The sequence below is a fragment of the Phragmites australis genome, chromosome 7 (genome assembly GCF_958298935.1).
Source record: "Phragmites australis chromosome 7, lpPhrAust1.1, whole genome shotgun sequence".
NCBI classification, from domain to species: Eukaryota; Viridiplantae; Streptophyta; class Magnoliopsida; order Poales; family Poaceae; genus Phragmites; species Phragmites australis.
Window position 1 is genome coordinate 21,581,374 of NC_084927.1, and position 20,374 is coordinate 21,601,747.

Sequence of the window (20,374 nt, forward strand, 5' to 3'; positions counted from 1 at the left end):
TTGCTGAACATTTTTAATCGAAACCAATCATCCGGATTTTGATTGGTCTGTTCGTAATATAGCTTGTCGATGTGCTTGTCTGAATTCATAATTGCGTATTTGCACTGTAAGCACCCATCAAGTTATGTGGTAGTCGACGTTTTGTAATTCCGCCTGGACCATGAGCTGTCTTCATGTTTATGGCTGGTTGTGTGCCGATCAGGTATATATACTGATGTAGCGATGCATGCGGCCTTGTTGCAGAGTTCCTAATTGCTACAGTGCCTTGTACTAGCAACATCTAGGGTGTGGGTGTACGATAAGAAATCAAGAATGTATGGTCATTGTCACAAGAACCCGGTTTGTATTGGTCTTCACTTGACTGCTAACATCTGGCCATCTCGTGGAACCTTGCAATCCAAATTGCTAGCCGGTGCACATGTGGATAGCGAGACACTTTGTTGATTTTGTTAATATCAAAGCTCTATATCTCAAATCAATAGATGTTGTGTGAGTGAGTGTGTGGTGATGTAAATAAATGAGTGTGTTTACGAGTTATACTGATGTAGTTATACTGGTATTTCAAAGAACAATATAGGGTGACATGTTTCACCGTTTCAAACAACCTTTGCGTCATACAACCAAAAAAGGATATACCATTCTATCTATGCCAGCAGCTCCTATTTATCTCAAGTGTTCACGGAAGATAGTCGTTGTTGTAGTAGCCACCAACCAGACTCACTCGGTATTGCATATTTGCATGGATGAATCCTAGTCATCTTTAGAGCTCCTTTGGAACGGTAGGATTTTGGAAGCATTTTATAGGATTTGGATCCTATAGGAAATTTTCATATGTGGTCGTTTGAAACAAATAATTGAACATTTTAGACTCCTACAAAATTCATATAGAATTCCTTAGTTCCAAGAGGACATTTAACATAAGGTCAAACCTTACAGGGATTTTTTTGCCTATCTTTCTCCAAATTCCCGTGTTACATTAAAATGTTCCATTGATAAATTTATGTATTTTGAATTCCTATACGACTGTAAGTGATAGACAACTCTAATCTAGACCTCAAAGCATGCCTCACACCAATCCATCGCCCTTTTCTTCGACAGCGCCGCCGAACTCGCCACCAGCCTTCTCCCACCACCGAAGCACGCGAGCCTTCCCGAAAGAGATCTCCCCTCGCACCCGCCATCGCTGCCGTATTCCTCCTCCTCCCCCGCCTCAGTGCTATCTGATTGGTGGTGGAGTGGAGATCGACCCTGTCTTGGAATTCCCTTTGTTGGTAAGGAACCCTAATTTGGTCGGATGGATTTTTCATCTTCGACAGCGCGCGCGAGATCGACCGATCTCAGCTGACGCGTAGGGATTGAGTACACATGGTGTGGGTGCAGTTGATTTCCTAGGAAGATTAGGGGTTCAGCTGAAACCCCCATGCTCGACGCTGAGTACGACCCTGGCGGGTGATGACGAGGATCTTCGTGCAGCGCGGGGCCGCCGGCTCCTCGTCCAGCTCCGGCCGCTCGGGCTCGCAGCAAGTGCAGCAGCAGCAGCAGCAGCAGCAGCAGCAGCCGGCAGCAGCTGCCCGGGAGGATGACCTGCCGCTGCAGCCTCAGCCGCAGCCGCCGGAGCTATTGGCCTCAGATGACATAACTGAGAATTTACATGAGGGCAGCGAGAACGTTAGTGGCAGCAATAAGCCTTTGAGGCTGGATGACCCCGTATCTGAGAGCTCGAGCTCGGCAGAGCAGAGGGCTGTGAGGGAGAAGCCTCCCAAGGATGACTCCAGTGTGATCGATCCTGCTTTCTTGGTGGAGGAACTGACAGGGCTCCAGTTTCCTGATCAATTTGAGCATGGGAATTCAGCGCCATCAGGCACTGGCCCGTCGCAGATGGCAGGCGCAGCATCGCATCCACCGCCGCCACCACCAGCCCCACCTCCAAAACCGTCATCTGGGAATAATGGGTTGCGGAGAATAGGGTCTGGAAGCTCAAATAGTGTGCGAATTGGATCTTCAAGAAGGCCAATAGTTTGGCCACCAGCGGTGGCTCGGACATCTGCTTCAGGTTCTCGGCCTTCTTCTCCCAGGTCGCTTGTGGATGGTGAAGGTTACAATAGTGCAGATGAACAGGGCCCTGGTTACGCCTTGAGTTATAATGATTCGGTATGCTTTCATTTGTCTTGTTCTGTTTTATATGGGTGCTTTAATTTCCCCAATAACTTTTAAAGCATCTTATATATCACATCAGCATTTATTGTATAATGTGAAGATAATGTCATAGATGTATAGGACCTTTATAGTTGAACGATATGCTCTTCTTTGGTAGCTGTTTTTCCTGGTGTATGATTATTAGATGAATCTGTTTATCATGTGCTTTCCTTCATGGTGTAAAATAACAGAAGCATTCTTCTTACTGGAGTTACTTATTCTGATAGTATAAGCAGATAGGGCTATCTAATCTTGGTCAAGGGAAGTACGACGTTTCTTACTTATATTATTAGTGACCCTTTTTTTCCATGTACACAAATAGGTATAATATAATATTTTCACAACTGCTCATCTTATCCATTTTGCGCCTCAGGAAAGGGAGCACATGTTTGAGCACGATCTAAGGCGAGTGAAAGGGTTGGAAATCAGAAAGATGGCGGAGGATGGGAACTGTCTCTTCAGAGCAGTTGCTGATCAAGTTTATGGAGATGCAGAAGCTTATGACATGGCTAGGCAGATGTGTGTTGATTATATGGTAGGTTGCATCTTTGCATCTGAGTAGTAATTTTCTAGTTTATATCTATGTAAGGACAATATTTTGATGTCCATGAGCAGCATATATCCAAATTTTTTAATTTATGAACTCGATTATCAATTTCTGAATTGTTATGTGAATATATTAGTTCTTGCCATATTCTGCGCACCCTCTTTTTCTACCTCATTTATGAACATTAAGTCCTTAGCTTTGTTAGTTTTTTCATAATTTTGGGCACAATTAATGTGAGCTAAATAGTGCACCGAGAGATTGAGACAGCCCCGTTTGCAGTCAGATAGTGTTATGGAAATGGTTGTCACCTGGCTCCATGCTTCCAGCTGATAACAAATAACAGTTTCTGCCTCACTGGTTACTAACAAGTAATAACCAGCTCTCAGCTAGGAAGGATACTTGTCGAGGTAGCTTCCAGCAATTTGGTCCAGGACTGGTTATGCCCTGTTATGAAATTGGTTACAACTGTTTCCAGCAAAAATTACTGCTACTTCTGTTACTTTTCTAGCATATTAGGTTAAAGAATATTATCAATTAGGATAATCATGTGCATAAGCAATACAAACCCTGCTAATTCTACGTGAATCTTCTGTCTGAGTTGACAAAGAAAGTCCTAACTCAAGGTATGGCATATCCAGGAGCCGGATAGCCAATGGATAATGATTTAACCATTTGGTATTTAAGTGGAATGATTAAGGATTCTCATGTCTTTCTATGGGACCTCCAAACATTGTTATAAAAATAGGTTGAAACAGGAATGAGTGCATGTAGCTGTTACCTAATAATTGAGACATTTTGTCTGTATAAACATTACTAGGTGGGCCATTGAATGATTACTGCTTTCCGATTTTCGGAACATCAGCATTAGTTTCCTAGTCAGCTTTTCTAGTGTTTTTTTGTGTGGTCAAAGTATGGTATTCGACAGTGCATTATAAGTAGTTGAAAGGATGGGGGAAACTACTGATCTCTCTGAATTTGCAGAACAGGGAAAAACATGCATTACCATGATATAATATAATCCGTTACTCCATTAGCCATGCAGTTGAAACACTCATTGTCATTTTCTATTTCTTTCTCAGGAAAGGGAGCGGGATCATTTCTCTCAGTTCATAACTGAAGGTTTTACCTCTTACTGTAAGAGGAAAAGGAGAGACAAGGTAAGCTTTCAAATATATGCTTAGCAAATCATTAGTTTCCCACCTGTATTGGTTCATTTGCCTTCCCAATCATCTAAATTCAGTACGGGCAACCTAATATAATCATAGTTATTAAAGTGTCGCCATATCGACGATATATCGGCGTGGTGAGAAACAGTAGCTCGCCACGGTGACGCCACAGCTCGGGTGTGTATGGTACCCGCCATAGTGGTGTGGCGTCGCCGTGGCCCCTCTGTGGCATCTTGTGGCGAGAAGAAGCCCTGTGGCGCCCGCCCCAAGCAAATGGACGATTTTGTCGTTGATGGCCTTCGCCAACTTGATCTTCCACCGTCCACCAGTCCATTCCGTCGCCTCCTGCTCCATTTCGCCCATTGCATCCTCCCTGAGGATGGAGCTCCGATCCAGAACTGTAGAAGTGGGAGAGGGAGGGGGGAGAAGCAAGCTCGATGATGGTATTGTGGCGATCAAGATCTGTGGAAGAGGAAGAGGGATGGATGGAGGAGAAGAAAGCATTGATCTAGATCTGGTGTCTTCAACTGGAGTGGTGACTGCAGGCTGCTTGGTGGTGCTGTTAGGGCATGGGAGAGGGAAAGTGTTTAGATTGGCTGTTGGGCTTCTAAGAGGTATTGGGCTGATCTGTGTAGTGGCCTATATCACCTCTCTCACCTCTCTTTTCCTTTTATTCTCTGATGTATCTGTAATATATAGGCTGGTGGGCTGGGCCAACCCTCCTCCCTTCTCCTTTCCCCTTTTTCTGGTGTTTATTTAGCTCGTATGGCATCGCCACACCACGCGCCGTAAGCGATATAAAGGTGTGAAGGTGGTGGGTTGCCACGCCTCGCCACACCGCCATAATAAACCTTGAATAGAATGCTGTTGTGCTGTGCTTGTGTGCAGTTCTTTATATAACCTTGTGAGTTGTAAAGCCCATCTTGTTCAGTCAACTGACTGTTGTACATATTTGGCTCTTTTTTTTTTCTGGCGCTTTCTTGTGCTCCTGCCAAGCACTGCCCACCTATTTGAATCAGCATTTATGTTTCCTAATTATCTGTGCTTCCACACATCAAAGCATGTATTTTGTCTTAACTTTTGAAACCTTTCCTCTGGTTTTAAATGCTTAATTAGATATAGTAAGCAGCTGCTTTTCATGTACAAACTAAAAATATAGGAAGTTATACAAGGAAAAAATTGGCATTGTTGCCTCTAAGTAGTTGTGCTGATTAATTGTTCAATTCTTCAAGGTATATGGCAATAATGTTGAGATCCAGGCATTTGCAGAGATGTACAATCGTCCCATTCACATATATTCCTACGGTACAGGTAAAAGTTGCTCATGCATTTGAAGTTTTTAACCCTTGTTACTTTTTTTTTCTTTTTTTTTTGTGATAGCTAGCATCAGCTCTTTTAACATGGTTTGCTGTTACTGCAGATCCCATTAACATTTTTCACAGAAGCTATAACACAGACGTTCCTCCAATTCGGTTAAGTTACCATCATGGTAACCATTACAATTCAGTGGTTGATCCCTGTCGACAGACAGTTGGGGCAGGCCTTGGATTTAGCTCCTTTAGAGGGGTAAACCTTTGCTTCTCTGAACCTTTTCTCTGTCTTGCATGAGGTTCAGTTATTACAAGTTTGGCCATTTTTTCGGATTGATAGTAATGCTCTCTTAGATCTCTACCATTTCCTTTTTGTGTAGACCAATAATGTTGACAGGGACCAGGTGAAGGCTGCAATAAAAGCTCAGCAAGATCAACAGATTGAGAATGTAAGTACCGCTAGTTGTTTTCCATGTGTTCTTGCCATCCCAATATCCTCACATATCAAACAGGCCTATCTGAAGCTACCTGAGAATGAAATGTCATATGCTTAATGCTTCTGTTGGCAATGTCAGGCACTTTTGGCTGAAGGGCGATTCTACTCTGATCTGGAGTTGACAGAGAGGGAAATAGAACGGATGGTGATGGAGGCCTCACGGGCAGAGTATCTGGCCGAGGAGAAAAGGCTTAACATTAGAGATTCATCAACATCAGGGGCAGAGCCATCTTCTTCTGCCGCAAGTAAGCCCGCGCTCCTTGACATTTGAAGAACAACTCTACAACGCCCTGCGGTCCTGCCTATCAGTTTGCTTGAAACTAGCATGATTTCCTACCATGCAGTTAGTGGGTCGTCTCGTTCGGCTGCGGCAGCAGATAGAGGGAGCGAGGAGTGCTTCGTACTTCCAGACACTGTGCTGACTCGCAGCATGCAGTTGCTCCTGGCAATGGGCTTCAGCTACATCCAGGTTATGGAAGCCTACAGCATATTCGGCGAGGACGTGGACTCGATGATCTGCTACCTGGTGGAGACAGGAGGCACCGGAGCCTCTGCCGGCGGTAGCAATCGCCAGAAAGGAAAGGTTGCCGAGTGATGTGCTCACCTCTCTAGCTTGTGATGGATCGGTATCATTGGGCGTAAGTCATAGGAGATAATGACAGCCTTGTGAGTTGAGAAGTCAATATACTTGCTACATTATGAGTGATAAATAAAAGTTACTCGCGAGTAGCGACTTTTCTATGGGATCTGATGTTTGAAATGAATGGATGTTGGTGCTTTGTTATCTTCTTAGGCCTTCAGGGAAAATTGTTGGGTTCCCCACTTCACCTGTTGTTCCCCTTTGCGATCGTTGTGAGAAGCCTGGAATCTTCTTCGAGACTTGCGTCTTTCCTAGTACGCTAGCGTGAAATTGGGTTTATGATGCTTTGTGCGTAACAATTACAACAAGATCTAAGGGCGTGTTTGTTCTGCTATTAGTGCTCAAGCTTGCCCAATCAAAACTCGTAGTTTCCATCAAACTTTGTCCACCGTTTAGTTTGAGGATTGAGATCATCTGATTTTACCAACTGAAAAGTCAGGTGATTTTAAAATTTTAAATTGACGTGAACCGTTGAAATTTAAGCAGACGAATCAGCACTTCTCTTTGGGTCTCTCTTCTTTTGGTAAAAAAAAACCTCATTAAAGAAATCAAGTTGAAGATGATGCATCGGTCCACCAATAATGACATGAAAACTCATACTGAAAATGAAGACAAAAAAATATTCATATAGTTGCCTTACATAAAACAGAGAAACTGAAAAAAAAAATGAAGTGACTTCGAACATAATTCACGTCTCTTTTAACTATGAGAAAATATAGATATAGTGATATAGATTCGCTATTAAGAACAAAGCTATTATGTTTAGGTCATATTTATTTTTTATTTTAATTATGGATTCTATCTCCAAAAGCAAAAATAGAAAACAGTCATATTCTAAAAACTGATTCTCACAATTCATAAGTCAAATTGTAATACAAAATCTTATAATCCATAACTTAATAAGAATAAGATTCTTCACGAAATCCAGATTGTGACAATCTAAAACAAAAACAAATAGGACCTTAGTAAACCTACAAAGACAATTACCCAAAATATTTTAATTAAGGAGACAAAAAATCCCAATATTAGTGAATCCCTACAGAAATAAAAGATAAGTAATTTTTTGCTGTATACAAAAGAGATGGAATGATTGGTGAACCCAAACACAATGAAATGAAAATAATAATTAGACAGACAAATAACATCAATTTTAAGGTTTTAGAATCCAAAAGTTTTGAAAACCGAATCAAAGTACCCGTATTAACCAAATGACGGTGCATAACATAAACAAAGCCACGGCTGCTGGCCACTGGGCGTTGCATTGCACATCCAGTTCCCCTTTCATTCCCGGTCCTTCGCTCCTTTAGTTCCCCAGCTGTTCCAAAAAAAAAAGGTCGACATGGTCTCTGCTTATTTGGTGCTGCGCCGTTTTATTCACGGTTGTGTTATGGTGGAGTCGAAGCTGCTACGTCAAGGTGTCTGTCGAGTTTTACAATGATGACACATGATGGCTGTGGACAGAGACACGAGAGCATCAAGATAGAGATTAAGATCTGTTACAGGAAGTCGGAGTTGCTTGGTCGCAGTGACGACCTTGACAATGATGGCCCGTTTGTAGACTCTGTGTTGTTTCCTGTGTGTAGTGGATTTTGGCTTTTGTTTGTCAGGGCGTTCATGTTGTTAGATTTTTGGTCGGTTAGTTTTGATTTAACTAGGTATTTGTTAATGTTTTTAGATCTAATTTCTCTTATAAATAGGATCAACTCTTTTCTTCTATAATAGCATCGGTATTGTTGTTGCCGCCCTTTTGAGAACAAGCCAAAAAGAAAGAAAGAAAAGAAAAATCTAAACATTATGAGTGGCGTGGATCCCTGGCCACTCGTATTTCGGTAGCACAGGCTCGCCCCTATGGCTCCACAACAGGGTTCACAAATTCATTGAAAATTGTTTGAAATTTATGGTTTTTCATAATTTTGATCTGTACCGCATTTAGTTGGCGATCGTATTTCAGTCCGATTCAAAATTAAAATTAAAAATTCTCAAAAATTTGACAAAATTTATCCGATTTCTACTGAACTTCATTGAATTAGTACCAATATTCATGAATTTTGGAGAATTTGCCGTCCACCACATTTGAACTGCATGCTGAGATGACGGGCACGACGCGTGGTGCCGGACATGGTTCGGGACGTCCGGCCCAACGTTGGCTCTGGCCTGCGGACATGGCACCTCCCGGTTCGGCTGCGTATGTGCGTGTGCTTCGGGCGCACAGTGTTGTCCCCCCGACCGTGGCCGGCCAGTGTTTGGAGCAGATGTTTATGCGTGTATCGAAGGGATTTTCGTGCACCTGTCTGTTACACGGCTTATGTAGTAACAGATCAAACTTATTTTCAAGGGTCTTAAGGTTGAATTAGCCAAGTCCAACAAAAGTTGTAGAGGGTTTTATAATCTTCCCATATTTTAGTTTTATGTGATTTTTGACTGAGTAAATCGAGATATATGGATTTTCAAAGTTTACTGACTAACATGTCGTTAAAAGATTTGGCTTTCTCGGTTTTAGTAGTTTTGAGAGCTTTAGAACCCGAATCATTTCTAGATGTAGTTGAAGATGTTGTAGATCGTTTAATCATATTTCTATGTAGTACTCATATATCTTTTTAGCCTGAGTAATTTGAAAGGTATGGAGTTCTCAAGTCTAATATCAGTATTAAGGCTGTTTTTCTGTCCGTCTATTTTGAAGTTCAGTTTAAACATGCTAGTTGTTCGAATTAAATTAGGGCATGGACAGAGAAGTTGTAGTTTGATAAGGATATATAATTATTTATTATATATCTACTACAAATATGGTATATCCATAATGGATATCTACCATACACATGCTCTTTACTCATTTTTTAGGTATCGTGACCGCTATGGAGTAAATAAGACATGTGTGGAAATATCCGGCACTTAGTCTTGTCCAACACAGATATTATCCCCGCATTTGGAAAAGATCTACTAGATGTCCTGGAGATCTACAGTCCAAAAAGATTACACTCAAAGGAATTCGAGTAGGATGGAACTACCGGGTAGAAATCAGAGACACCCAACAAAGATCCACGTCATAGCTTAGAATCATCCGACTAGGGTTTTTAGAACGTAGAATACGGAGAATCCCGCCTAGAGCCTTATGATTAGATACACATAGTCCTAGTTGTAATCATTTATTCATGAGATTAATTGAGACAAGATATGATATATGCTTGTTATCATAACGGACTTGTATAAAAATACATGTCTCTATCTTCAATAGTTACTTTGTGATAATTGGGTATTCATACTTAATATCTAAGTATTCACTATCGATTTACTAATTGTCAACACAGTTCTTTTTATGTAGATGGTGAAAATGCATTTATTTTCCCCATAGCTTATGTAAAAAAATAGATACAAATAATCATATACAATATCAATGCTATATCTGAGACTTAATAAAATTGCTATATTATATCTCTTGTGTGATTGTTCTCTTCTTCGCCCCCTCATCTCCAAATCTTGGCTCCACCACTGGAGCCAACAATACTAAAATTTGGATTATATTAGTGCCAAAATTTGTCAAGACTTGCCAACACTTTGGCAATGATATGGATTAAAAAAAATGATGACAACAATTTTGGTAATTAAAGGAAATTATCCCCCTCCTTTTATCTATGACATGTGGGTCTATAATTGTCATCTAAATTTGGACGCACAATTGCTTTGGCTAGATTGGTTTGGAATGAGTGTTTTTGTTTATGCTTACAATTTGGTCATGATTAAGAGCCTATTTGGTTGGACTAAGGTTTTTTTTAAAGTTTCTTTTAAAAACTGTTTATAGAAAAACTATTTTTAATTGGTTTTTAATGTGGATGAAATATATAGTATATATAATACCTATCAGAATATCATCCTTCAGAAGCTATAAAAGCCCCTCCATACCAGTTTCTGCCTTCTGGTAATAATAACAGCTTTTGTCTCTCAAAAGTTATTTATAGAAACAAATTATTTAGTTTAACTTTCTGTTTCTGAGTAGCCTAAGAATTGGTAGGGACGTTGCGCTACAACCCAAATAGCCTCTAAGACATTACACATGGCAATTGCGTCGTTATCATAGCAGCACCGTGAGAATTGACTTGTCATCCAAAATGTGTTACGCGTAGTACCAGACTCTAAACATTGCAATTGCATTACGCATACTCACCGGGAGGCCTGCGTAGTTGTATGGCATCGCCAATTCACAGTAAATCTTAGGAGGAGAATTGTTGGAGAATTGTCGGATTCCCCTGGTGTTCCCTTTTTCGATCGTTGTGGGAAGTATGGAACCTTCTGCGAGACTTGTGTCTGCCCTACTACACTTGCAAGAAATGAAGTTCATGCTTTGTGGTGCACAACAATTGCACAGGTGTTTAAGCTTTTGGCAGTTTCGATAAAATTTTGCCACCGTATGGTTTGAAGCTAATGTTTTTGTAAGACATTCTCTTACTTATAGCCGTCTATTTCATTTCTTTTTTTTTGAAAGGATGAAATTACATTAAAACAGTAGCACCGTACATCCCCATATTACAACAAAGATCCCATGAAAAGAAAAAATTACAACTAAGTCCTCTTGGATCATTTCCAACTCCGAAATCAGCTTCTCCTGTTGTTGACGCCATGGAAGGTCACCGGAACCGGAACCGGCTCCACTGCTACGTCGAGAGGAAGGTCCAAACTTTGGAATCTGCCATATCATCCAACGCTCTGGACCATCCAAGACATATCTACTCCACCGAAAGTGCATCAGCTTCCACCTCACCAGACGCAAGAGGGAAAGGAACATGGCGCTACCACCTTCAATGAAGAGTAGCAGCCTAGAGATGTATCTGCAACAGCTCACCATGGATACTCCACCATGACCCGACCAGAAGGAAACTCCTCCACTAGCGATAAAGTCGCCAGGCTGGAAGCAAAACATAGACATAGGGGTCACTAAAAGCTCCATCACACTCGCAGAAAGACAAAACAATACTAACCTCCTTCGATTGTCATCAAAGATGTCACCAACACTATCACCGTCGCCAGAGATACCGAAGAGGATCGGAACCCTAGGTGGAGACGCCATGGCCGCCGCCAGGATAAACCTACCTAGCCTAAATACTAGGGAGCACCTACAACCGCGCGTCGAGGACTTGGCCTCCCTCTCCCTGGACGCCGTCGAGGGCGCCAGAGGGAGAGGGAGCTAGCAGATCAGCAGTGGAACTCAAGAGTCACCTTCGATTCGCCCTTTAGTACTGTAGATGGGAAAGAGCAGCGTTCCATGACTTGAATTAGTGATACCGTCTATTTCATTTTCGATGCCATAGTTGGCCAAATCTTGGGCCACTAAATTGATGGTCCAGGTTTTGACATGCCAAAATATTAGGCTCGGTTTGTGTGTGCTACTTTCGTTTGCTAACCAAAAGGGCCCATAAGACTCCATCAAACTCGAGCCCACGTATATTGCTGGTGTTTTTGCAATTTTTTATTTTTATATTTTGAAAATAAAAATTGCAAAAAAATAAATTTCGTTTTAAAAAATTTACAAAACTAGGTTACTAGATTTTTAAAAAATAAATCTATCACCTTTCCAACAGGCAACATGTTTAAAAAATTAAAAAAATACAACATTCCAATGCTCTCAAAATTCAAAATACTATCGAAATAGTCATGAAAATTCTGAAAAAAAATATATGGTGCAAATGATGCTATAATAAAATATATGGTTTAGAGCAATGAAATTAGTCTTTTTTGTTTTTATTGCATAGATCATATTTTTGTCTTTTTAAAAAAGCTAAATCATAGTATCCTCTACACCATCAAGTGTTTTCCTCACTATTTTGGTAGTATTTTAAATTTTAAGAGCAATGAAAGTATTTTTTATTTTTAAACTGTCTCCCTTCCCACCGGTGATAATAATCTAGTTCTGTGATTTTTTATTTTCGAAATATAAAAATAAAAAGCTCGGTGTTTTTAACCTACGAAGCCCAACGTAGCATATGAAAAGCCCGTTTGTAGTTAGCCAGCCCCTTTCGCCCACTGGAAGGAATCGGGTCCATTCGCAACAGTAGCGTCCGCCTTCGACTTATTTTTAGTGGCGAATCATCAATTAATTCGGAAGAAAGGGCCAGAGCACACGTAGAAATTAGAGTCCGCTGGCCTCGTGCCCTCACACCCGCCTTGGCGCCTTGCAAGCGGCAACGCCATCTGCTCCAAGACACTAGAAAAGGGCGCGGCAATGGCCATGGCGGCGCTGCGCGAGGCATCCCGCTGCCTGCGCTTCGCGTCCAGGGGGAGCCCCAGCTCCTCGGCCGCGCGCCCCGTGCTCGTCGCGCGCTCTCGCAGCATCACCTACAAGCTCTTCGTCGGAGGTTGGTTTGTTACCTCAGTTGCCAGCCCTCTCCCCCCCTCACTCGCGCGTTACCGCCTGGATCAGTACAGTTCGTTTTGCGTCTTATCGCCTCTCATGAGTTTCCCTGGTAGAGGAACATCATCTGCTGCGTGGCTGATGCGTCGCGGGGCGTGCGTGCCTAGTGTTCGACAGAATGCCCGTGCAGGCAGTGCACTTTGATGCCGTATTTCTACGCTATAGTTACACTAGTACTATTTAGCTGTACGTTGCTTGAGTTTTGCTGCTACGAAGGACGGAAGGAGATTAGTAGGGTGTCTGATTTGAGGAATGAGGTGTCACATGTTTGGTTTGAGAAGTGGAATGGGTGGATCCATCACCAGCTCATTCCCACAAGCACATAAATAGTGTAAATATGAGGAATGGTGTCATCCCACCAAAACTCATAGGATGAACACAATGGAGAATCCCATCTAGGATGGATTTACCCCTCAAACCAAACATCCTATAGAAGTCGGAGTAGGTGTCAATGGCTGCTTGTTTTTTTTAGCTGATGGTGTTTAGTCCTTTTGTTTTCAAGAAAATAAATGTTCTGGGGCATTCGTTAATATGTTGTCCGTCTTTGAGCAAAGGATCGTGTTTAGCAACAGAGTACGGGTAGGTGCATGTTTTCTATAACTTTCATTTATCTTTTAAAAGTGGGTGCCCTTCTAGAAGGAGGGCCTGTTATCTAGGACTAGGAGTCTAGGACGCTTATGTTCTAGTGCTTTATTACTTTGTGGGAAGAAAGAAATAAAAAATTACATGGAGTACGTATTTTTTTCGAACAGAATACATATTCAACCCATTTTTCTCCTAAAGTTCTAGATGCAATAGGAGTTACCATATATGACTAATCAACCGAATTTAAGTACTAGATTCCAACGAACAGCTTATGAGAATATTTATATAGCATGTTTTTACTCCCGGGTGTATGTACTCCCACTCTAAAAGGTGTTTAGAAAGAAGTATGTACATCTTAAAAATAGTATATATACATAACAGGGAGTATATATTTCACTTAAAAAGAAATATACACATCTCAGAAAATAGTATATACATCTTAAAAAGTAGTATATACATCTCAGAGTAGTATATACTTCAATTATAACGGGATCAACTATGGATCCAGCCGGAAGTACAGATTAGTTTTCCTATATATATATATTGTTAATAAGGAAAACAAAATATCTATCCCTAGATATTCTAGCAAGGGTTGGTATTTTGTTAATCTATGCTGCTTTACACTGAATTATGCCAAGTTATTAACTACACATATTCACACTAATATCAGTTGCTAGTCATGTACTCGTATTGTTCTTGCAAGTAACACAGTGTTGCATAGGAGTAATATTATTTGAAATCTGAGATTTCTGAGAAGCGCCTGAGCTCAATCTGAGCTGATTTTCTCATTGGGGATTAAAACACAAACACCATACACATTTGAGAATCGCTGGGACCAGTAGGAAACTATTGTCCAATTCTCTCTAGAAAATTGTGTCCATAAGTGTCGTTTCTATAGCCTCCTCTGAGTCCTCTATCCTTTTGCAGGCCTATCGCAATTTGCGACTGAAGACAACCTAGCAGAAGCTTTCTCGCGGTACGGCCAAGTAATAGAAGGTCTATCTTATCACTTGCCAGAACAAACTTCTGTTGATATTCGCTGTGTCTGACGTTATTACCCAAGTTGGAGCTTCTTGTTTGAGTGCAGCTACGGTTGTAACGGATAAGGTGACCAACAGACCGAAAGGATTCGGCTTTGTGAAATTTGCCTCTGAGGAAGAAGCCAATAACGCAAGGGAAGAGATGAACGGCAAGGCAAGAGACTACTCCTTGGTTTATGTTTTTGGTATCATGTATGTTCTTTTTTATGCCATTTGGAAAAGAGCTGAGAAATGCAAGCTTGTGACAGGTACTGAACGGCCGAGTTATATATGTCGACAATGCAAAGGCCAAACTGGACCGTGCCGCAGATGCCGGTCCAATAGCGAGAGGTCCTCCCAAGCCAATTAGCAACGACTGATAAACGCCTGATTTGTGCATACTTCCTTTTCCCTGTCTCTATTATACTACTACCACTCAGATTCAGAAGCTCTTAGATAAAAGGTAATGTGTAATAATGTGATGAAATTTTGAGTTTTTGCGAGAACATAAAGAGTCCAGTTAAACATCCTGGGTACTTATAACATGTGCTGCTATAAGCTTATAACGCTATTCACACGAACTGTCTAGTTGATGTTACGGATTTCACTTGCATACGGTAGTTGCATGTGCTCTTCAAGCTGCCCTAGATTCTAGAACAGTACGTATGTTAACCCGTTGCAATTCTGTTTGGAACCAATGCTTTGTAGTTCGTCTGTACTTCATCTGATCCCTGGAAGTTGGGAAAAGTAATTGATTGTGGAATAATGAATGCTAATGCACTCAACGAGAGATATTTTCTTCTGTATTATTCTCATTGTTTGGTTGAATGAGAACGATGTGCATCAGTACATGGTATGATAGATGTACCGTTCCTTGTTAGAGCTAATCTTGATATTTTGCATGTTTATTACGTTAGTTTGCATAGGAGTCTAGTTCTTAGCATTGCAGCAGTACAAGACCCGGTAGATCAAGAAGAGCTTGGCGTGCGAGATGTTCAAGCTGCTGTCTTGAACCGGAACGGAAGCGTGAGAAGCAGCACCAAAAGGCCTTGCTTGAGTGTTGTGTGGATCAATCGAGTGTGCAGGGAGGTGAGTGAATCACCAGGCTGTGCTCGCGTTCCAGAGAGCTGCGCGTCACGTTCAGGTGATCAGAGTGGCGCAGCGGAAGCAAGGGTGTAGCCAACATTTGGTATTCAGAGCGAAGGTATGACGAAGACGATGCCGCGCGACGACGCTTCACCGAGCAGAGCCATTGTGAGCAGTGGTGCGGGCAACTCGATGACGACGGCGACGACGGGGAGGCTCCCGTACCCGATGCTGACAAGGACGAACTACGCGGCATGGGCGATGAGGATGAAGTACCTCCTGCGAACCAATGGCGCATGGGGTGCTGTTGTTCGTAAGAAGGAGTCCGAGGGCGTTGATGAGAGCAAGGACCAGCTGGCCTTGTCGATCATCTCCCAGTCGATCGACGACGAAACGCTGCTACGAGTTGCGGAGAAGGAGACCGCCTCCGATGTGTGGGTGGCACTGCGCTCCATGCATGTGGGCGTCGAGCGCGTCCGGGAGGCAAGGATCCAGTCCTTGCGCTTGGATTTTGATAACCTTAAGATGAGTGATGCAGAGTCCGTGGATGATTTCGCGGAGAAGTTCATGACGCTAGTCGGGCGCATACGTGAGCTTGGAGATGCGATGGAAGAGAAGTACGTCGTGAAGAAGCTGCTGCGAACCGTCTCCAACAAGTTCATGAACGTTGCTTCGTCAATAATGTTATTCGGCGACATCAACTCTATGGCCATGGAGGAGGCTATTGGGTCACTAAAGGCACATGAAGAGCTGCTCAAGGGACGAGAGGTCCAAACAGAAGAGCAACTTCTCATGGCAAGAGGACATGACTCGTTGCGAGGACGAGGTCGTGGCCGTGGCCGTGGCGAAGGGCGCAAAGACAAGAGCAAGGTACAATGTTATAACTGTCAAGAGTATGGACATTATGCTTGGGAATGTCCTAAGAAAGAAAAAGAGGAGAAAGCCCTGTTAGCTCAAGGCTACACAAGCGACGAACCAACACTTCTTTGAAGCTACAGGTGGAAAATGGCATATCAAGATTAGGGGGGTGATTGTTAGAGCTAATCTTGATATTTTGCATGTTTATTACGTTAGTTTGCATAGGAGTCTAGTTCTTAGCATTGCAGCAGTACAAGACCCGGTAGATCAAGAAGAGCTTGGCGTGCGAGATGTTCAAGCTGCTGTCTTGAACCGGAACGGAAGCGTGAGAAGCAGCACCAAAAGGCCTTGCTTGAGTGTTGTGTGGATCAATCGAGTGTGCAGGGAGGTGAGTGAATCACCAGGCTGTGCTCGCGTTCCAGAGAGCTGCGCGTCACGTTCAGGTGATCAGAGTGGCGCAGCGGAAGCAAGGGTGTAGCCAACATTCCTAACTATTACTACTAAGGAAAAGGTGTAACACAAAAAAAGTTCGCTACTCGATCTGATGACATGCCTGTGCACCTACATGGTAGTTGGATTTGTTGCCGAGTTCGTCGGCGGCCAAAAAGAGCCGCGCACGAACTTGTCCGGCCGTCAGCCGGCAGGCGCCGATCACCGGAGCGCGACAGCGCCGAGGAAGGTCAGCACGACGACGGCGCTGGCGACGGAGCAGCACAGATCCAAGAGTGCCTCGCGTCGCGCCTTGCTCTCCTTCCTCCCCTTCTTCCTCTTCACGAACTCTTCGTACCTCCTCTTCGCCTCCTCCGGCTCTTTCTCGCCTCCCCTCCTCTGCCCTTCCATTGCCGCGGCAAGAAGCCGCAGCGTGCCCTCGCCGCTGACCGCGGCGCCGTCGGCATCCTCCACGGCGAGGCTGACCTCGTTGACGTGCCCGGCCCCCTCGGAGCAGGTCACGGTGGCCTCGAACTTGCACCCGCCCAGCACCACCGCGAACCGCACCATCGTCTCGCCGGTGTACCAGTGCCGGTCCACCGCCACCGCGCGCCGGCTCGACACGTTCACCGCCCGGCCGCGGGCGGGGTCCACGACCACCCAGCTCAGCTCCAGCTCCGCCGGCGACGACACCGCCTCCAGCGCCGGCTTCTTGTGCTCGACGGCCTCCACGCGGAACGGCGAGCCGAGGAACCACGACGACGACGCTGGCGTCTCCACCACGCGGGACAGCAGGGGCGCGCCCCTGCAGTAGACGTCCACCGCAGAGACGAGCTCCCCGGGGAGCTCGAGCTCGCCCTCCCCTCCACCGAGGCCCGCGGCGTCCGGGGACGGGAACGGGAACGCGTCGGCGAAGAGCCGGTGCGGCGGGACTGCGGCGAGGAGCCGGCGCTCGCCCGCCAGTGACGGCCACTCGGCGAGGCAGAGCGCGCGCCACGTCTCCGGGTCCGCTGCCAGCGCCCGGAGCCCGGCCGTCGCGCAGCTCGCGGCAGCCAGCGACCGGCCGTCCAGCCGCCGCAGCGCGCGGGCCAGCACGTCGGCGTGCAGATCCTCTATCGTAGTCACCATCTCGCTCCTGTGATCCTGCTCTCTTCCAGTAACTCTTGGCTTGTGATGCGAAGACGCTAGCCGCACGGGATTATATAGAGAAGTCGAATAAAAGCGCGCGGGATACTATAGTAAACTCCGGTCAAAGCATTTCCCCTTGTACATCGCCTCATTACTGCTGCTGGCGCATTTGTTTCCGCGAGGTGTCTTCGGCCGAAAACGACGGGGCCCAGCGTGAATTTTTCTCTCTGTGTTTCGGCGCTCGATTTATCGCGTGCCAGAACGGGGGGCCGCAGTGGCGCTGCCGTGGCGTTGGACGGGAAGCGGTCGATGGGGCGTGCCGGCTCGCAGCGTGGCACGGCTCCGCGGCCGTGCGGCTGGACGCGTGGTGCGGGGTCGCTCACGCGCGGCTTGGGGTGTCTCCCGTACCGTGCCGGGCCGCGCTCCCTCGCACGCGCCCGGGGGCGTGTGACGCGCGTTTTCACCGGGCGGAGGCCGCGTTTCCCCCAGGTTTTCTACGCGCGCGCCGGTGCGGCCGCTGCCGGAGCGTTCGCGTGGACGGGCGCGGGCACGGCTCACCGAAGGAAGCAGTGCGCTGTCCCTTCTCGATTTCCCTGTCTCCAAAGAGAGGGTGGTGAGCCGTGAACCGTTCACGTGACGGCCAGATTTGTGGCGTGGCTACCACGAACGCTACGAGCCTACTGGCTTCTAGGAGCCGCGAGCCATCGGAGGCGTAATTGCGTTAGTAGGATATCGTTTTCTTGAATGGTGATCATCATCTGTACCGCCGACGAAGAGGCGATTCATGTGAGGTTTTTAGGGGCTACTGCTGCACGAGCTGTTTAGGGGCTCGAATCTATGTGTAGCCTAGCTAAACTAGCTAGTAGCAAATGCTTTCCAATCGGAAGGTCGGAGATTTTTCGTGAAAAGGCGAATTGATATCACCACAATCTACGCTTCATGCCAACGCTGCCTGCACCCTCGCCCGCGTGAGGAAGCCTGTGATGTTAGGGGTAAGGCCCTCTCCAACAGGATCTGCAAATTTGAGGATTCTAGTGCTACAGTACTTTGCAGAGTACTGTAGCACTAAGAAATTCGTCTCCAACAGAGTCTGCATCCAGTGATACAGTACTGCTACAGTGATAGTGATAGGGGATGCTGTAATAGTATTTTGAGGATGAAAATTTGAGGTAGCTGTTGGAGATGGCCTAAGGATGACAATTTAATCTGATTATCTGTTTATTTATAGATAAATATTCTAATAGAGTCAAATATGTATTACATTTGATACTTGTATGTACGTTCGTAGCGAATAATATTACCAATGGATATACGAGTATAGGTAAGACATACTCATATCTACACGTACTTGTACAACTCGTTTACCCATATAACCTCTACAACGGGTGCGCCCAATGCTCCAAACCCTAATATACTTACCCCTTTAGTCCTTCTCAGTTTCCCAATCTAGCAAACAATACTATTTATCATTCATCATGACTAGAACTAGATAAAAAAACTCGAGGTTCACGAGCTAGCTTGGGCTCGTGGAGGCTTGGCTCGACTCAGCTTGGCTCGTTTGGAAAACGAGCCGAGCCCGAGCCATCTTGCTGGCTCATTTCCGAATCGAACCGAGCTGAGCTAGCTCGTGAGCCAAATGAGCATATGCTCTTCTAAGTCTATCGATCTCATCTCACTCCCTCGTCCCTACTCGCTACTCCCCATAGGAAATGGCACTCCCACCCACCCTCGCCTCATCTTCTCCCTCCCGAGCTCTCTCCTTTCTCTCACTCACTCCCCTCTCCATTTCTCCCTAACACAGCACCGCCGAGCTCCTTCACTTTCTCTGCTCAGCGTGCCACTATGCAAAATCCTTTGTGCCTAAGCTGGATCTACCTAGCCTGATTAGCAAGGAGACAGAAGAAGCGTCATCGAGAGGTCTGATGCCTTTCTCCATCACGTGCTCCCCTCATCATTGCCAGAAAGCATAGAGCTGAGCTCATCTTCCTTGACTCCGACGTCAAGCTCCACCCGTCGTTGAGCAGATCTTCCGTGCTGCCACCCAAATCTGTTGAGTTGAGCATGGATCCGCCCCTGCCCAATCCACGAGAGCCGAAGGGGAATGATGCACGGGGCTTCTCCGACCGGATTCCATCTTGTCCCTATCGAATCGAGCCACACACCATTTCTTTGCTAACTCCGGCAACACCTTCGCCCGTCACGCTGCCGCACCATAGCTCCTCCTTCCTAGCAAAGTCCCCCAACCCCATGCCACGCTGCCATCGCCCGTATTGTGCAGCCCACCGTTGCCCGCGCTGTGCAAGCCGTTGTCGTCCTAAGCCCCACGACGTCCATGTTGACAAGATCACGAGCCCACGTGAGCTTGCTCAAGCCATCATACGAGCCGAGCCAGACTAGCATTTTAGCTCGGTTTGTAGGCCAAGCCGAGCCATCATTCCAAAGCTTTCATGAGCCAAATCGAACCAGATCATTTCAGCCCTAACCACGACCTGTGACTAACTACTCACCATGCCT

The 20,374-nt window shown here is 45.1% G+C and overlaps 4 protein-coding genes across 5 annotated transcripts; 3 read left to right on the forward strand and 1 right to left on the reverse strand.

The window, feature by feature from the left end:
- The first annotated feature begins 1,048 nt into the window (after positions 1-1,048).
- Positions 1,049-6,456, forward strand: LOC133924177 (OVARIAN TUMOR DOMAIN-containing deubiquitinating enzyme 6-like). 2 transcript variants are annotated; one of them, XM_062369600.1, is made up of 9 exons: positions 1,049-1,271; positions 1,381-2,151; positions 2,570-2,731; positions 3,823-3,900; positions 5,142-5,220; positions 5,330-5,475; positions 5,600-5,668; positions 5,795-5,960; positions 6,060-6,456. In XM_062369600.1, exons 2-9 carry the CDS (start codon positions 1,453-1,455, stop codon positions 6,308-6,310), a joined length of 1,650 nt encoding a protein of 549 aa, XP_062225584.1. In that variant the 5' UTR covers positions 1,049-1,271; positions 1,381-1,452; the 3' UTR covers positions 6,311-6,456. The 2 variants fall into 2 exon arrangements, with proteins under 2 accessions (XP_062225584.1, XP_062225583.1); XM_062369599.1 differs by having other exon boundaries at positions 1,049-2,151.
- A 5,983-nt stretch (positions 6,457-12,439) lies between these two features.
- Positions 12,440-14,966, forward strand: LOC133924178 (small RNA-binding protein 11, chloroplastic-like). The gene is made up of 4 exons (XM_062369601.1): positions 12,440-12,699; positions 14,268-14,336; positions 14,428-14,534; positions 14,629-14,966. The coding sequence occupies exons 1-4, from the start codon at positions 12,567-12,569 to the stop codon at positions 14,737-14,739; spliced, it is 420 nt and encodes a 139-aa protein (XP_062225585.1). The 5' UTR covers positions 12,440-12,566; the 3' UTR covers positions 14,740-14,966.
- Positions 14,967-15,577: 611 nt separating this feature from the next.
- Positions 15,578-16,435, forward strand: LOC133925464 (uncharacterized). Its single transcript, XM_062371385.1, has one exon. It carries the CDS (start codon positions 15,578-15,580, stop codon positions 16,433-16,435), a length of 858 nt encoding a protein of 285 aa, XP_062227369.1.
- A 356-nt stretch (positions 16,436-16,791) lies between these two features.
- On the reverse strand, positions 16,792-18,289 carry LOC133924179 (probable F-box protein At2g36090). Its single transcript, XM_062369602.1, has one exon. The coding sequence runs from the start codon at positions 17,858-17,860 to the stop codon at positions 16,955-16,957; it is 906 nt and encodes a 301-aa protein (XP_062225586.1). The 5' UTR covers positions 17,861-18,289; the 3' UTR covers positions 16,792-16,954.
- Positions 18,290-20,374: the final 2,085 nt, after the last annotated feature.

Excerpts from the sequence above, each read along its gene's own strand:
- LOC133924177 (XM_062369599.1), top strand. The coding sequence starts at position 1,453 with ATGACGAGGATCTTCGTGCAGCGCGGGGCCGCCGGCTCCTCGTCCAGC. Across the intron at positions 2,152-2,569 it reads CCTTGAGTTATAATGATTCG|GAAAGGGAGCACATGTTTGA; the intron begins GTATGCTTTCAT and ends TTTGCGCCTCAG. Across the intron at positions 2,732-3,822 it reads AGATGTGTGTTGATTATATG|GAAAGGGAGCGGGATCATTT; the intron begins GTAGGTTGCATC and ends TTTCTTTCTCAG.
- LOC133925464 (XM_062371385.1), top strand. The coding sequence starts at position 15,578 with ATGCCGCGCGACGACGCTTCACCGAGCAGAGCCATTGTGAGCAGTGGT.
- LOC133924178 (XM_062369601.1), top strand. The coding sequence starts at position 12,567 with ATGGCCATGGCGGCGCTGCGCGAGGCATCCCGCTGCCTGCGCTTCGCG. Across the intron at positions 12,700-14,267 it reads CTACAAGCTCTTCGTCGGAG|GCCTATCGCAATTTGCGACT; the intron begins GTTGGTTTGTTA and ends ATCCTTTTGCAG. Across the intron at positions 14,535-14,628 it reads GGGAAGAGATGAACGGCAAG|GTACTGAACGGCCGAGTTAT; the intron begins GCAAGAGACTAC and ends AGCTTGTGACAG.
- LOC133924179 (XM_062369602.1), bottom strand. The coding sequence starts at position 17,860 with ATGGTGACTACGATAGAGGATCTGCACGCCGACGTGCTGGCCCGCGCG.